This window comes from Alligator mississippiensis, chromosome 2, assembly GCF_030867095.1.
Source record: "Alligator mississippiensis isolate rAllMis1 chromosome 2, rAllMis1, whole genome shotgun sequence".
NCBI lineage: Eukaryota > Metazoa > Chordata > Crocodylia > Alligatoridae > Alligator > Alligator mississippiensis.
The window spans coordinates 145,205,941-145,223,768 of record NC_081825.1 but is presented as its reverse complement, the minus strand read 5'-3'; the positions used below and the strand labels follow the sequence as shown (position 1 = coordinate 145,223,768).

The following is a 17,828-nucleotide window of genomic DNA, read 5'->3' as shown; positions in this document are numbered from 1 at the left end:
TAAATTGCCAATTGCTCCAATCATGAGCAAGACTTTATAAAGGGGGGTAAGGCAAGGTGCCGCATGTATTGATCACATGAGTTAGACATAGAGGTTCGGGCACACCATTCATACAAACACATACAAATCATCATACACATTATTATACACAGGCATACACATACACAAAACAACCATTTCATCCACACATACACCAGATATAGTTACCAGCAATAGTTGCTCAATATCAGCCCAGGGTGGCCAACCCGGGCTTATTGAGTAGATGATGATAATTTGAAGATAGCAGATTTGAAGATAACAGCTGGAGCGGGGTGAACAGATGCATCTGTGCTCCGATGAAACAGCGGTAGAGAAAGAGACTCACCCAACTTGGCATTTTTAGTTTTCTTTTATAGGGATTGGCATTCTTTGCTTTAGTGCTTTGGGGGTTTTCCATACCCAGCTTCTGTTTTTGTGGTTGTTCTTCTTTTGTCTTAAGCTTATCTTAGCCTTGGAGTGTTCTTGCTGCCCGTCTGGCAGGATGGGTGCATTCCTTCTCCTCGTTATCTTCTTTGTACCCTACGCCTAAAAGGGATTCTTCAGCCATTCATTAATTAGTTTACTGACTAGTAACTTATATTTGGCTCCTTGTTGCTTACATAAACAGTTAAATCTTCTTCTCCCATCTCTATGCCATTCTCTCACCATTCACCCTTTTACACACATTCATACATAAAGGCTATGCAGAGTTCATTCACTTATGTCAAGCACAATCACGTTCCGGGACGTCATTCTCCCCTTGTACTCGGCCTTGGTGAGGCCGCAGCTGGAGTACTGCGTCCAGTTTTGGACCCAACAATTCAAAAAGGATGGGGAGAAGCTTGAGAGAGTCCAGAGAAGAGCTATGTGCATGATCAGAGGTCAGAAAAACAGACCTTACAATGACAGGCTGAGAGCTATGGGGCTCTTTAGTCTGGAAAAGTGCAGGCTCAGGGGTGATCTGATGGCCACCTATCAGTTTATCAGGGGTGACCACCAGTATCTGGGGGAACGTTTGTTCACCAGAGTAACCCCAAGGGGTGACAAGGTCGCATGGTTATAAACTACTGCAAGACCGTTTCAGGCTGGACGTAAGGAAGAATTTCTTTACTGTCCGAGCCCCCAAGGTCTGGAACAGCCAGCCATCGGAGGTGGTTCAAGCACCTACATTGAATACCTTCAAGAAAAAATTGGATGCTTATCTTGCTGGGATCCTATGACCCCAGCTGACTTCCTACCTTCGGGCAGGGGGCTGGACTCGATGATCTTCCGAGGTCCCTTCCAGCCCTAATGTCTATGAATCACAAGGATACACAATGGAGTTTTCAGGTTGCTTACAGGACAAGACTAACATGGTTATATTTCACTATTATTACACTTCATGTTAACATCAGCTACATTAGTTCAGTTCATGCTACAACTCCCCACCCCCAGCTTCCACAGCCCAATGGGAGGGACCCAGCATGGTGGGGCAGAGTGGGGAAGCTCCTTGCTGCTGCAAGGCCTGTGTCACTATAGAGAGGCATTCCCTTCCCACCCTGGAGCAGCGAAGGCAAAGGGCACTACCCCTTCTGATTGCTGCTGCTGGGCATGCTGGGGATGCTTCACAAGGGCAGCGTGGACCTTGCAGCAGCAAGGAGCTTGTCTGCCCAGCCCTGCTCTGCCATGCAGGGTCCTGCCCACTGTGCTGTGGAGGCCCTGGGGAAGGGCAGCAGGGTGGGAAGCCTGGGCCTGATGGGGGCAGCCTGCTCCTGCCCTGCATACAGATCTGTGGGGCATGGGTCCCCCATGCCCCCCCGCGAGTGCATGTAGCAGTGGGGAGCTGGCCTCCACCCGAGCCCACAGCACGCAGTCTAGACCCTGCCCCATGGGCTTTGTTCTGGCCTTGCTGCCTGTGGGGGGACTTGGGTTCCACTCTGCACTGTGCTGCATCAGCTGCCACTTCCTGTGCATGGGGGGGGGGCTGTGGGTGGGGAATGAGGGGCACCAGCAGGGCTGTGGGAAGCTGTAGGTAGGGAGTGAAGGGCCTGGACCTATGTTTTGTAAGCTGGGGGGCAGGGGGAGTTCAGATTTTCCATGATAGAAAACCCAAAATCAAATACCAAAATGCATAGGTATTTAGAATTTATTTTATAGTGACTGAGGCATTGGTAGGCTTCCAAATTGTAAATATATCAATAAAACATTGTGTTTAATTGATACCTATATATATAGTGCTGTTTTATTTTAATCATGGATTCTGGGGGGTTTATCAGAGAATTTGTGGGGGTTTTTATCAGAGAAAACCAGGATCCTCAGTGATTTGTAAGCCAAATTGCTGCTTCTGTGAAAACATTTCCAGGTTTTTCATGAGAATCAGGTCTTAATTTTTTTTCCCTTTACTTCTCCAGGTGACACATTCAGGATGTGTTTTATTCATAATGCCAAAGCAAATGAAGTCAGGCACATTTTAGATTAAAGTATTTTAGATCTTTTTGCTTCTTCTCTAGGCTTCTAAGCTAAAGTTTATGGGTGTTTATATATGTGCTCCAGGAGGGGGGGGGGGGGGTGCTTTAATTAGAGTGGCTCTGAGAGCTGCTCTAATTAAAGTGCCCAGAGTGTCTCATGTATCAGTGTCCCTGTGCCTCAAAATGGTGGCACTTTATCTAAACCTCGTCAAATGAGCTTTAGATAAAGTGCCCCTGCCACCATTCTGCAGTGTATGGTTGCTGATAAGAGACCCGGGAGTCTGCTGGAGTGCACTCCAGCAGATTTCATTAACCGAGTCTGCTCATGTATAGACTTCCTATGTAACATTCTTTTTCCTTAAGATGTAACTCTTTAAATTTTGGCTCTCAGGCACCAATGAGGAGTCATAACCAGGGATTCAGGTTATCTGCTTGCTGCAGAAAAATGCGGATTTTCTCATTTGAAGGAGAAAAATGTAGATTTTCCTCTTTAAAGAAGAAATCTGTGGGAAAACATAGGTTTCTCTTTGGTGGCTGGCAGTCTTCCAGCCTGCAAGGAGCTGCTGGGGGGAGTGGGGGAAGGTGATTGGAGGCAGGGGCTCCACATGTTTGTGCACATACACATGGCCAGATACAGCCAGACAGGGTGGTGGGGGCAGCCCCAGCAGCTGCATACAGGTAAGTGTATGGGGATTTGGAGAGCCAGAGCTTGTCTGAGGGGGGCTGTGGGGGGGGCATGTGCATGGGGCAGGAGTGTGTGGAGTGGATGGGTGTGAGGGGGGTGGGGGTGCCTACCAGCACTGGGGGAAGGTGTCTGGGCACTGGGGCTGTGGCAGGGCAGGGGAGGTGCCTGCCCCTTCAGTAGGGGAAGGGGGACCCTTCAGGGGCGGTGGGGAGCTGCGTGGCTGGGCCATTGGCACCAGGGCCAGTGCCCGTGCTCACAGGCGCAGGGCAGCCAGGAGACACTGCTCAGGGGGGCTGTGTCGAGGCTACCTGATACTGTGTAGGAGCCCCAGCCCAGGGTGAGGGGGTACTACAGGCATCCTGTCCTCCTTCCTCCAACCCACACTAAGGCCAGACTTGCTCCGCCACTGCCCACAGGAGTCAGAGCCAACACAGCTGCCATGGTTTGGCCCGGGTGGGACAGGACCTGGAGCCCTTCACCCTCCTCCTGCTGCCCACAGTGTGGCCAGGCCAAAGCCATGCTCTGTTTCATGCTGGTGCTGTGGAGCATGGTGCTGGCCCTCCACACTGCAGCTTCAGCCCCAGTTGGCAGTGCATGGTATCATGTGACACCCCAGCCACTGCCCGTGGTTCTCATGCTGGAGGCTGTCCCTGCCATACCCCTGCAAACTACCATCCTGTGAGGGTGCTCACAGCCAGGCAGCTGGGGGACCCCTCTGGCAGGGCTGGGGGGCGGGGAGGGGAGGGGACAGGGGGCTGCAGGTTGGGAGTGAGGGGCACTGGCAGGGCAGGGGGGGCTGTGAGTCAGGAGTGAGGATCACCAGCAGGGCCAGGGGGCTGTGAATTGGGCTTGAGGGGCAATGGCATAGGCAGGGGCAGGGCACCAGCATATGTTGCTGAGTGCCACAAAGCATGGGGGGACGGCCACAACTGGACCCGCACCCTGATAAGCAAAAGGGGCAGGGACCACTCTAATTTTCTATTATAAAAAAAAATTTAAATCAAATGCCAAACATATAGGTATGTAGAATTAATTTTATTATAATGTTTGAGGCACTTGTAGGCTTCCAAATTGCTTTAAAATTTGAACTATATCAATAAAACACTGTGTTAAATTGATACCTATATATACAGTACTGTTCCATTTTAATCACAGAAAAACGTGGATTTGGGTCTTTTTAAGAGATTTGGAGATTTTTATCAGATAATTTGCAGATTTTAAACAGAAAAAAACAGGATCCCTGGTCATAACTAATGTGTATCTTTTAGTTCTTCTAATGTCCTTGAGAAGAAAGTCTGTCTTCTATTTTTATATCTGCCAGATAGGCACATACATTTATATAGGAAGTAAATATTTTAAATTAACTCTCATGTATTCCTCCCCACAATTTAAACTGAGCATAAATATGTATAACATGATTAACTCCCAAAGATATATTGATACAGTTAAAATCAATGAAAAAACAACTTCAGCTTAGAATTGATATTCATTGTTTAGTTTCACATTTACATATTACACTTTTACAGTTTGTTAATATGTGCTGGTAATAAATCCTGGGAGTGCTTTTCAGATTTCTATTTGTAAGAATAAATCTCAATTAGAAAAGGATGTGTAGGATTAAAAAAAAAATTCTTCAGGAATTTTTACAGGGCTGAATAAATAAAAAAAGAAATGCACAAATATTTAAATTACTAATCAAATTTATACTCAGCCCCCCCCATGTGTTAATGTTATGTGAATATGTAAATCATAGGCTAGAGATGGAGCCTTACATGCTATTTTCTCTCTGTAGATTACATCCTTTGTTAAAAAAAATAAGGACTTTACATTTGCTGTTTTATGGTACTTGTGTATGCTTCCAGGTTTCTTGGAAAGCAGCTCCTTGAAGTAATTGAAAAGAAAGCCATTAACTTTTACAGGATCTGGAAAATGAGCACTTGGAATAGGCAAATTTATATCAAACAATATTTTAAGTGAATGGGGAAATGTCCTTTTTCAGAATCATGTCTTTTGGTCTCCGGTTAACAAAATTAATTGTGATTGGCTCAGTGATATTTGCCCAGGGAAAGACCAGCATGCACAGGACTTACAGGCTGAAGAGTTGCTTTTCAAAATTCATCTTTAAATGAGAGCAAAATCAACCCTGCAGTGTAGAATGCTGCAAAGGAACACTAGATTTTGACACGCTTCTGAAATGTTCTGAATGCTTCTGAAATAATCTCTTTCTATTCATAGTGATGACGTCAGATCAGCAAACATTATTGCAGATGAAAATGATGTGGAGTGCCTTGTTATAGACCGAGAGTAAGTACCACGCTACTATTTAGTAAACTGTGGGCATTTACTACAGGCCACCGAACCAAGGGGAGGAGTTGGATCTGGACAAGGGACTTGGTTGTCATGGGTGACTTCAAATACCCGGACATAGATTGGGAGGAACACTTGGCTAGGTTAGATCGTTCATGCAGCTTGCTGACTGTGATTGAGGAGCTCTTCCTGACCCAGGAAGTCCAAGGGCCAACCAGAGGTAATGCTCTCCTAGACCTGGTCTTGGCCAAGGGAGATGATCTGGTGTGTGGCTTGAACATTGAGGGTAACCTGGGCAACAGCAACCATGAAATTATCAGGTTCACCATCTGCCACAAGGTCGACAAATCAACCAGCAGGATTGAAGTCCTGGACTTCAAGAATGCTGACTTCAACAGGCTCAGAGCATTAGTAGGGGAGGTGTTGAGAGACAAGGAAGGGAAGGCAAATGGGGTGCACGAAGGGTGGTCGTTGCTCAAGGACGTGATCCTCAAAGCACAAAAGAACACCGTTCCTGCAATGAAGAAAGGTAGCAGGAGGGCTGGCAAGCCTTCCTGGCTTAATGGGAACATTGCAGTCCTCTTAAAAAAGAAAAAAAGAGGTGTACACACAATGGAAGCTAGGGACGGTCCTCAAGGAGGACTATACTTTAGTGGCCAGCACTTGTAGGGAAATGATCAGGAAAACCAAGGCAGCGACTGAGTTTAGGTTAGCCACAGCAGTCAAGGACAATAAGAAGTCCTTCTTTAGGTATGTAGGCAGTAGAAGGAAAACAAGTGGAAGTGTGGGACCCTAGCTTAACACCCTGGGACAGCTGATAATTGTCATTAAGGAGAAAACTGAACTCCTGAATGCCCACTTTAATTTGGTATTTCACTGGACCATGGGAAAAGTCAAGTGAGGTAAGGCTCATAGGGAACATGCTGGAACTGACAGCCTCCCCACTATGGATGCTGAGTGTGTACAATGCCAACTAGAAAAGCTAGACATAAATCACCAGGACCAGATGGACTCCATCTGAGAGTGCTGAAGGAGCTGGCTGAGGTCATTGCAGAACTCCTGACAAAGCTCTTTCAGTATTCGTGGTGCACAGGGAAGATCCCTGAGGATTGGAAGAGGGCCAACGTTGTGCCCATCTTCAAGAAGGGGAAGAGGGAGGACCCAGGCAACTATAGGCCAATCAGCCTAACCTCTATCCCAGGAAATTCTTGGAAAAGCTCATTAAAGAATCCATGTGCAATACACTCGCGGAAGGTAAGATTCTGAATGACAGCAAGCATGGCTTTGTCGTGGGTAGGTCTTGTCTCCTTCTATGACCAGGTCTCTCACCACCTGGACATGGGAGACAAGGTAGACGTTATATACCTAGACTTCCAAAAGGCTTTTGATCTAGTATCCCACAATATCCTTGTGGGAAAACTGGAAGATTGTGGGCTCAGCTGCTCGACGGTCCAGTGGGTGGGAAACTGGCTACAAGGTAGGACCCAGAGAGTTCTCATGAATGGATCTGTGTTGTCCTGGTGTGAAGTGGCCAGTGGTGTCCCTCAGGGGCCATGCTTGGACTGGTGCTTTTCAATATCTTTATCAATGATTTGGATGGGGGAGTGAAAAGCTCACTGGCCAAGTTCTTGGACGACGCCAAATTGGAGCTGTGTGGCCACATGAGAAAATAGGTTGCAGATACAGGCAGACCTGGACAGACTAGAGAGTTGGGCAGACTGGAACCAGATGAAATTTAACACTTCCAAGTGTAAGGTGCTCCATCTAGGGGCAAACAACCCTCAGCATACATACAGACTCGGAGGTGACAGCCTGACTTGCACCATGGCCAAAAGGGACCTTGGGGTAATGATTGACCATCGCATGAACATGAACTGTCAGTGCAATGCAGTAGCCAGCAGGGCAAACAACACGCTGGCATGCATCAACCGCTGCATCTCACGTAAAAAAAAGGAAGTGATACTCCCACTGTACTCAGCACTGGCGAGTTCTGGGTGCCACACTTCAATAAGAACGTGGAAAAATTTGAGAGGGTCCAGAAAAGGTCTATGTGCAATACACTTGCAAAAGGTAAGATGATGATCCGTATGATCTGTGACTTGCAAGGCAAGCTGTACGAGGAAAGGCTGAGGGACCTGGGCCTATTTAGCCTAAAGGAGAGAAGGTTGAGGGGGGAACTAGATAGCGGCTTACTGCTATATCAGAATAGTTAATCAGAAGCTCAGTGAACAACTGTTCACTAGGGCACCCCCAGGGAAGACCAGGACCAATGGATACAAACTCTTGGAAGGCCACTTCAGGCTTAATACCAGGAAAAACTCCTTCACAGTCAGCATGTCCAGACTGTAGAATAAACTCCCTCCAGAGGTGGTGCAGTCACCTACCCTTGAGGTTTTCAAGAGGAGACCGGACAGTCACCTTGCTAGGGTCACTTGACCCCAGTTGTCTTCCTGCCTAGAGCAGTGGGGCTGGACCTGATGATCTGTGAGGTCCCTTCCAGTCCCTAACAATTTATGAATCTATCTGGTCTTTGAATATATCCTCAGTCATATATTGCGTATCAAGGGCATGCCTTTTCTCTGTCACTTGCCGACACTTTACGAGGCATGTTATGTGATTTTAACCTCAGGGTAAATTGGGAGTTATGGTTTTTCATAGTGTGAACCACGTAACAGAGATTCTTATGCCCTCTGTGGCAGAATGCCACCTCTGTCTCTCCCCAAAAACTGCTATATGACAATTTGGCTTTTTAGGTAACCCTGAGTTGTAACCTGAGCTGGATACATTCCTGAGGGAGGGGGGTAACCTGCTCCCTCTGCCTACGTGACTGGTATCACATACCTGGGTGAGGGGCTTGGGCTTCCTATTGTTCTGAGCAATGCCAGTCTACCTGGCAACCAGTGATGCATTTCAAATTAGTTGGCTGGCAGCCAACAGGTGCTGGCCTGCATTGGACCAGGTAAATCAGGTCATAAGGGCTATATAAGTTAAGGACTTCCCAGGAGAAGGGGCAGTAGCCATGATGAAAACTTACAGAGAAGCTGGACCATCTGAAACTTGCTGTCTCTTGAAACTCATGATCAATAAACTGCTTGCCTCCAGCAGGAATCTCCACCTGCCTCTGGATGATACTTGTGAGTAAGTTACCTGAGATCTAACTAGATACATAACTTGCAGTAATTCAGATGCGTGAACAAAGGCTACCCAGCCACCCTGCTTGCTCTATAGGATTTCTTTGATATTGCTCTACCCTGTACCCTATTCCAAACCTACTCCTTGTAACCAATAAAATTCTCCTTTCTACCTGTGTGGGCCGGGAGTGGTCTGAGGCCCTTTTTTCGCTTGGCGGGCTGTGGTCAGCAGCCCGGACACGCTGGGTCGGGGAAGGCAGGCGGCACGCTAGAATTAGGCATGGATGCTTAGTGGTTGATGTAAGATTATTTTACTTACACCGAAGAGGGTCGTGGTGCAGGCAGGAAAACTTGCTTGAGTTGCAGTAACAAAACAAAACTCAAACCTGCAGAACATGAGAGTACGTCGCAATGGGGTTTTGGTGACGGGAAGATGAACAAAAGCCTCGAGAGTACGTCGCAATGGGGTTTCGGCGACGGGAAGATAAACCTGCAGGACTCAAACCCGGGTAGAGCTCTGGATTCACTCACACGAAGTTTGCTAGGCTCCATGGAACTTGCACGCAGGGAAGGGTACATCGAGGGATCAGGCGGCGACGGGGAGAGGCGAGAGGTTGATCAGACCCCTATAGCCTTCTTGAGATACACGCCGGGTCCGATAGGCTCCTCAGCGCTTAGAGATCTTCACAAGATGTGAAGTTCTCCTCCTCCTGATAGTTGTGGAGTCCTCCAACTTGGGCGGAAACCACTCAAGCCTCTTATACGGCTAGCAAGCCAATCACTAGCCGCCACGTAGGAATAATTTAGAACTGGCCAATAGTGGGGCACAAATTTGAATACAAATGGCGGGAACTCCTTGCAGCATGCATTTCTCTTTTTGCAACGTAGAAATGCACCCTGCAAAGAAAGCTACGAGTGGCGGGAAATAATTTAGCAGTGCCGAAGCACACACAAACAAAAATCACACCCTTGGGTTGTGACAGTACCTAGTGTGGGAGACTTATTGGGAGTGGAGCTAGATTATGCCTTGGGGTCCTCTTAGTTCGGCTGACTAAGGGAGACCACTATTTGTGCTTCAGACCAAGGGAAGCACCCCAAGTTCTTGAAGTGGGTTGAATATCCTCAAGGGCTACTAGGCCTGTGTTTACCAGGGGGCACAGAGCCAGGATCACTCCAGATTCTGGATGGTGGCAGCATTACCCCCAGGCTAGTGGGTTTGCTCCAGAAAGGGGGTTGGCCAGATGTGAAGTGCCCCCAGGGAGGCACTCGGAGCCTAGAAGGCAGTTGGGTGCAATGAGGTGGGTGGTCCAGCACAGGAGCACCTGCTACTGGCCCGCCACACCCTTTTCCATTTACAATTGTACAATAAACTACAATAGGAGGCTTACATGGAACAGTTGTACTAAGAGAGCATGTATTTTGAATAAAATGAAATGGCCATCTGTTGAAGCAGATGGAAGACAAGGCACCTATTTTCTAAAAAACAATGTTAAGTGTTGTGTGGCCTCACAGGGCACAGCTTGGAAGCTGCTTGGTTGACATCTATAACAGGGCTGTCCAACTGTCTAATCACAGGCTTTATGAAGTCTGCAGTGGGCTAGTTTGCAGCCCCTGGGCTCCACCTAGCCATCACTTCCCCCCACATCACTCTGGCTGCTGCAGCTGCAGCAGTCAGAGGCTCCAGGCTCGCCCTTGGTATGGTTTCTGATTCCTGCCCCACCCCAGGCAGGGGGTGAGCAGCATCACACAGCAGGTGGTATCAGGGAAGCCCATGGTATGGGGTGCCAGCATGTCATGATACAATGGAGGAACCTGTGGCCATGGAAAGGAGGGTAGGGCTGAGGCACTTGCACCCATGCACCTGGACATGAGATGCAGAAGTGGGGAAGCACCCTCATGCTTGGTGCAGCAGGGGAGCGATTGGGAGGCCTGGGGCTTGTGTGGGCCCCAGGGCTTGTATGCACGCTGGTGCATATGGCCCCTGCTGGTGAGGCCCACAGGGCATGCAGCCCCTGACTGCTAAGAAGATGGATATCCCTGTTCTGTAACAAAAGAAACCCAACCTCTATTGATGAGCGAATCCCTGTATTTGCTGACAATGTATGGTATCCCATACAATACTTGTTTACATAACGTAAACTAAGGTTATAATTTGCAGCTGTTTTTAAAGAATGGTGAAACCATTCATGTTGTCATGAAAAAGGTTCGATGTATGCCTGCAATTGTGTTGTGCCACTTTGACCCTAACTCATGTGTGTCAGCCCAGGAAAGAGGTCTCCAAGATGGGCTGAAGTGCTCTAGGGAATGATGCTGAGGATTCCAAAGGTGGCATTCTTTCCTTTCTGAGGGGTGGATGCTGTCACCCTTCCTTACTTTGACTAATAACTTATTCTGTGACTAGTCCCTTGGGACTACTGATTGAGGAAAGTCCTACTTATCATGTATAAGAGCTGCAGAGAGTATGTCTTCACTGTGGTTGCTACTTTAAACAAGCTAGCTTTAGTACTCCTGGTGGTATATATGTGGAACAACACAAGATAAGATGCCAACTAGAAAGCCTGCCCAAGGAGCCAATACTTGGGTGGTGAACTCATGCTAAGTTCCCTGTGGCTGTGGCTACACTGTTCCCAGTATCCAAGCTACCTACGGTAGTTTAAATTGGTGGAGGTGACTGCCATGTAGACATAATCAGAATCTGTTCACAAATGAGTATAGAGATATGTTGTGCTTTAGAATATGTGATCTTAATGAAAATTAAAAGTAAGTCCAGACCCACTGAGGTTTTTAGACAGCTTGCAACACTTACTGTAAGAGTTGTGATGTTAATTTTGGTATCCTAATTGAATTCCAGCCTGGGTAGCTACATAGTACTGACCCAAACAATATGCACCAAGAGTTGGACACAATATATATTCCACTTTTTCGTTTGTTCTGAGTACTCTTAGTAATGTTGGCATGTTGTTTTTGCTGTGAAGGTCCAGGAAATGTATGGGAGGCAAGGATTTTTAGTAATATCTTTTATTGGACCACCTATGTAGTTGGGAAAGTTGTTGGACAAGCTTTTGGGTATCAAGTGCCCAGGTCTCTTATTCGCTTTCTTCCCTCAAGCATGATTGCATATAGATGGCTAGCAAAGTGATCCCACTATATTGTTTCTATAAATTAGTTTAGTTTCAGTTCCTTTGGGATGGAAGGCTCAATATAATTTTAGTAATATATATTTAGATTGAAACGAATACAGTTCTTTCCCACTGGGGGAAATGACTGAGATTTGGAGTGTATTTAATTTCAGTATATTTAATAAACCCAAAGATTTAAAACAATAGATCCACTAGGTAAATCATTTTTTGTGCTACACTGGAAATAACCAACAGAAGAATTCAGCATGATATAGCAATCAAAGGCCTTCATCAGAGGCTAATATTTTCTGAGTGGTGACTCATCCTTTCACAGTAGATGAGCACTAAGAAAGATCAATGTTATGTACCGTGATCATAGTTACTGCTAAGTAGGAACAAATGATCAAAGTAAATCTTTTACTTTGAAAGCAGAGGGAGAAGAACTTCACTCCATGTATGAAAGTGAGCTGGGTTTTCATGTGTGTTCATTTATTTAGAGACAATAGCATTAATAGTAGTAAGGGAAATACAGATATGCAGCTACGTTGTTCCATAGCATCTTCAAAGAAAAATATGCAAATGTTGCTGTGAGCCCAGCAGCTTACAATGTTCTTTCATTATGGTTTTAGAACATTTAACCAGACAGTCGGAACCTTTGAAGAACTCCAAACATACCTTGCAGGTTATGTGGCTAATCTGACCCGTGCTGATGAAAGAAGACAAGCTAAGTAAGTCTGATGCAGTTTGTCAGATGTGTCTCTACTATGAGATCCTAAACATGTGTGTTAGCTATCCTGATTGCATCATTTTTGTTAGGCAGTAGGGACAGTGCTTAGCTATTACAACCTTTTTATTAAAAGCACAGATGGTTAGAATATGAATAAAGATCTCTGAAATAATAAAATAAGAATTTCAGCATCTCGACTTCCAAGTGGAGAGCTAAATACAGGATGGTCTGATTTATGAGGTCAATAAAGAGAATGTGAAATTGTCCATCTTTGTGGAAATGAGCATGTGTTAATTCTGTTTTAACATTTTTTCTCAGTCACAAAGGTGGCAGATGTCAAACTTTATTAGTCCTGTTTGAAAAAGAAAAAAGTAATAAAATAAAGCTGGGTTACAGTATAAAAGATAATTTTCTTTTTCAAACAGAAATGCTTAGATATTTCAGTACAGTGGTGACATGAAAGTATTTGTTTAGAACCACAATCAACAACTGTAACTCATCTAAGAACTTTAAGAAACAATCTGATTTGTGGCGTGTGTGCGTTAATGCTAATCAGAACAGAAAATACACCTCCAGTTTCAAATTATGCCAAGATGTAAAGAAACTGGTGCATAATGCCTGGTAGCTTGGCTGTCCAAGTTGGGGTCCATCTCTTTGAGCTGTGCTCAATGCCTCTGTAATCTGCTCAGTATCTTTTACTTTCATTAAACACGACGGTAGCTGAAGGCACTCAGAATGTCACAGGACATCTTTACCTCTCCGCATTAGGCTTTAAAATGTTGATTGCAGAATCTTTATTTAATATTTTGAAAGATGTCTTCTGGACACATGGGCTAGAGACAGACATTACACACAAACCAGTTTAAGTGATCAGAAACTGGTTTAAACCTGTAACATAATGGATGTTCAGTGCACATAAACCAGTTTGAAAATGGTTGAAACTGGTTTGAGATAAACCTGGTTGAATGTAGTATCAGACTTAACTGATTTGGGCCAGACCAGTTTATGCAATGTCTGTCCCAGACCCCTTGCTGGTTTAAGATAAATCAGACTCCCCCAGCATGCTCTCTGAGCTGGGTGTGGTTCTCTGGTCCACAGCAGGGCTTGCCCCTCCCCTCCGCTCCCTGGCTTGGAGCTCGGCAGAGACTGCAGGTGTCTCCCTGGTGGCCCCCTCCCCTCCCTGTCCCCTCTGCCTTAGACACCTCTTAGCATTAGCTAGTTGACCATATGCTGGCTACTAGACCTGTGTGAAGCAGCAACTATTCGCTTCAGATTCGGATTCAGAGGGATGGTGATTCAGTTTGGTGATTTGAATCACTGTCCCGATTCGATTTGGCTCAATCGGGTCTGAAGATTCAGCGCCGCTTTGGAGATACAGCTATAGACTAAACAAGCAGCGGTCCTCAATGCCGGACACAGCTGCCTCCAGCTGGTAAGTCTGTTGTGTGTGTGTGTGTGGGGGCGGGGGGGGGGGGGGGCAGATCAGTGCCCTCACAGCGAGGGAGGGATTGAGGCTGGGGCTGAGGCAAGCACTGCCCAGAGAGGGGGTAGGGTGGCTCGCATCATTGCTTGTCATCAGTCTGGGAGCCACTTGTGTGGCTGCTGCTGCTCCTGCCACCAGTCTGGGAGGGCATGGGGGAGGGGAGTGTGCCCCAGGATCTGTACGGAGTGGGCAGGGCCAGGGCCATGTGGGACAAAAGGCAGAAGATGCTGGGAGCGGGAGCTATGCCCCCCCTGCCACTCGCCCTGCCGGTGCAGGGCCAGGACGAGGCGGAGCCCCTGTGCTGCCTCCAGATGAACAGCAGCTTTGCCCTGGATGGGCGAGCGGCAGCAGGGCATATGGGGTGGGCCATGTGCCTCCAGATCGGGATGCGGCAGGTGGCAGAGTGGAGGCTATGGGGAGGCACGTGTCCCCCGTGCCCTGCTGCCATTCGGCCAGCCCCCACTGCCAGGTTGTGCTCCGTGGGGCGGGTGAAGCCACTGCTCATCTGGAGGTAGTGGAGTGGCTCAGTCTCATGCCAGCCCCGCAAGTTTTTGGGTGGCACATGCCCCCACCGTGCCTTGTTTCTGCTCGTCCATGAGGCATGGGGAGGCCGGACTGGCTCCTGTCGCTGTGCTCTGCTTGTCCAGAGGCAGCACAGTGGCTTAGTCTCAAGCCAGCCCCGCACAAGCAGCATATCCCCCGCTTCCTGCACCTTTTGCTCAGAGCAGCCCCAGTTCTGCTCGCTCTGCACAGATCCTGGGGCATATGCCCCCACCTCATGCCCTCCCAGACCGGCAATCGGAGCAATGGCACAAGCTACTGAAAAACCACTACACAAGCAGCTCCTGGATTGGTGACACGCGCTGCCCCACTCCCTCACTGGCCAGGGCTGTGCTCCGGGCTGCAAGACCCTGCTGCCAGCCTGTGCTCCATGGGGTGAGCAGAGCCAGGGCTGCGCTCTGGGAGGCTAACCCCTGTCGCCCGCCGACTGCTGCACTCCGTGGGGCAGGTGGAACCAGGGCTGTGCTGCAGGCTGTGGCTGGGGCTTGCTGTCCAGAGTGCAACCCTGGCTCCACCCACCCCACGGAGCGCACCCTGGCAGCATGGGCTGGGTGAGAGGCAGCAGGGCATGGGGTGGAGCATGTGCAACCCGAAAACTCGCTGCAGCCCCCACTCCGCTGCCCGCCCTGCCCTGATCCAGAGGCACACCCGCCCCTCCCCAGCATGCCCTGCAGCTGCTCCTTCCAGAGGCAGCACAGGAGCTCAGTCTTGTACTGGCCCCACACTGACTGGGTAAGCAGCAGCAGGACACTGGGGGGGGCATGTGTCACCCAAAAACTCACAGCTCCCCCATATCCCCCGCTCCACCACACACCCCGACCTGATCCAGAGAAACATCTGCCCCCTGCCCCGCATGCCCTGCTGCCACTTGCCCAGCTGGAGTGATGCCACTGCTCGTCTGGAGGCAGCGCAGTGGTTCAGTCTCATGCCAGCCCCACACCAGCTGGACAAGCAGCAGTGGGGCATAGCCTCCACTCCCAGTGCCTTCTGCCTTTTGTCCGGTGCAGCCTCAGCCCTGCCTGCCCTGCGCAGATCTTGGGGCACGTGCCCATGCCCTCCTGGACTGGTGTTGGAAGCAGCAGCCAGAGCTGCTGGACAAGCCACCAAGTGAGCAGCTCCTTGACTGGCAGCATGCAGTGGCGCAAGGTGCCCCACCCCCTCCCTGGGCAGTGCTTGTCACAGCCCAAGCCCCAATTCCTCCCTCACTGTGGGGGCATTGATCTGCTCCCCCCCACACCTCTTTACTCTCCCCTCTGCCCACCACAACAGACTTACCAGCTGGAGGCAGCTGTGTCCAGTGTCAAGGACTGCTGCCTGTTTAGTCTATGGCCGAAACTCTGAAGCGGCACTGAATCTTTTCTGAATTGATTCAGAAGCTTCCAGTTCGATTCAGTCCTTTTAATGGGTCTCCTGATTTTGATTCAGATTCAGGGATTCGGCCGCTGAATTGAGCTGAATCTCCTCTCAATTGAATTGGCTACTGAAGCTTTGCACAGCTCTACTAGCTATTGTCCATGCTGTAGCAGACAGGATAAAGGCAGCATCAACAGGTAGCTGATAATGTCCCCCTGTTGATAAACACTGAGTTAGGGGTGATAAACACTGTGTTATCAATTCCCTGCTGGTCCGGTCAGAAGGGGGTGGGGAACCCCTCTCTAAACAGAGTATCCTGCTGGGACCTGACCATGCCCCCCTCAGCTCTGCACTATGGAAGGGAATGGAGGGCTGCTCTAGTGCCCACCAGCTTCTAGCCTGAGCCACTGCAGGCATGTGCCTACATGTCTGGAATGTCTTTACAGTTACAAACTGGTTTAGCCTAGCCAGGTTAGACTAACCTGCGAAGATTGAATCAATTCAGGCTCAGGCTTTTTGAATGTCTGTCCCTAGCCGTGGAGTTAGCACATTTGTAAAAACATGTTCTTCCCCTGTTTCTTGCTCATGTTAACATTTTACATAAGAACAATATGTATGTTAAATTGAAGGTAAAACTGACAAATGTAGGTACTTAATGTTAATTACCCTGGAGTATTGTTAGCCACCTCAGGAAAATGTAGTCACCTACCTTCAAATCAGATGAGTGTTTTGCTAAATTATTTGCTAAATTATCTGCTAAATTATCAGTGTTTTGTCACCTGGTGATCTTTAATAGCATTTCAGTTCTGATTTTACAGCTACTAGAAGGGTGGCAAGAAAATACTTAATGAAATAGTAATGTGCAGGATGAAGAAAGCAGGTCAGAAGTCAGAGGTTAGTTTTGAAAGGATATTTTGAAAGAATATTAAGATAATAATTTGATTATGGAAGACAACTTACTAAAACACATTATTTCTTCGTGCAGGAGATCTTCCTGTGGGCAGTTGACCAATGAGCTCTCTTTGGAGATGATACAGCTGAAGGAGAAAGTAGACCGATTCCCTTCTTCATCCCCATTCCAGAACCTGGAAGTTGTCACAACTCTGGGTGTTGGTGGGTTCGGAAGGGTTGAGCTTGTAAGAGTTTGTTTTAAACATCTGAAAATAGTTTTTAACCGGAATGTTTGTTTGTTCTACAAACTACTGCTGCCTCATGACTACATAGTACATAATCTGGAAATCTTTGCTACGTTATATTTATATACATGTATAACCTTGTTAAAGTAAAAAGAACTATACAACGATTGAGCAAAAAGAGACCCCCTATGGCCCCATACATTATTTTCAAAATAATTCATTTGAATTTATGGAATGTGGTAATGTCCATTTCTTTGCACTGTCCTAACTGAGTCAGTAGGTACCATATAGATCATATGTCAGCAACCTATGGCCTGTGGGCTGGATCCAGCCTCTGAAAAGCTTGGATCCCACTGGTAAAGGTCTAAAGTAGCCCATGATAATGGGGAGAGGGTATTGCTGACACTTGGAGGCAGGTGCCAACTTAGAGGCCATGTTCTGCATTTCCAATCTGCCTGCTGCTTGGGCAGTTGACCAAGGAGATCTCTTTGGAGATAATACAGCTGAAGGAGAAAGTAGACCAGTTCCCTTCTTCATTCTCATTCCAGAACCTGGAAGTTGTCACAGAAACAAATAGGTGTTGGTGGGCTCAGAAGTGTTGTGCTTGTAAGAGTTAGCAGAGAATAGCACATTCTCTTCTAAATTGACCATTTCCATTTAGCAGTGGCCATGTTTATCTGTGACATATGGTAAATTGAAGCTCCGTTGGGGATGGCATAATAGCAACCCACAGCACAGGTCGGGTGGCAGTAGGGGATAGGTGGTGGTGCAGGGAGATTGGAAGCCTGTGGTGTCAGCTGGGTGTCAAGCAGTCGCTCACATTTGTATAAAGTTGTTGACCCTTAACATATAGCGCACCAC

General features: G+C 47.7%; 1 protein-coding gene across 1 annotated transcript in view; it reads left to right on the top strand.

Annotated features, from left to right (window-relative positions):
• Nucleotides 1-17,828, top strand: part of PRKG2 (protein kinase cGMP-dependent 2) — a 71,550-nt gene that overhangs the window by 34,158 nt on the left and 19,564 nt on the right. The window contains exons 9-11 of the mRNA XM_014604178.3: nucleotides 5,386-5,454; nucleotides 12,337-12,435; nucleotides 16,817-16,967. Coding sequence (XP_014459664.1) covers nucleotides 5,386-5,454; nucleotides 12,337-12,435; nucleotides 16,817-16,967 — 319 coding nt within the window. The remainder of the gene's footprint in view (nucleotides 1-5,385; nucleotides 5,455-12,336; nucleotides 12,436-16,816; nucleotides 16,968-17,828) is intronic.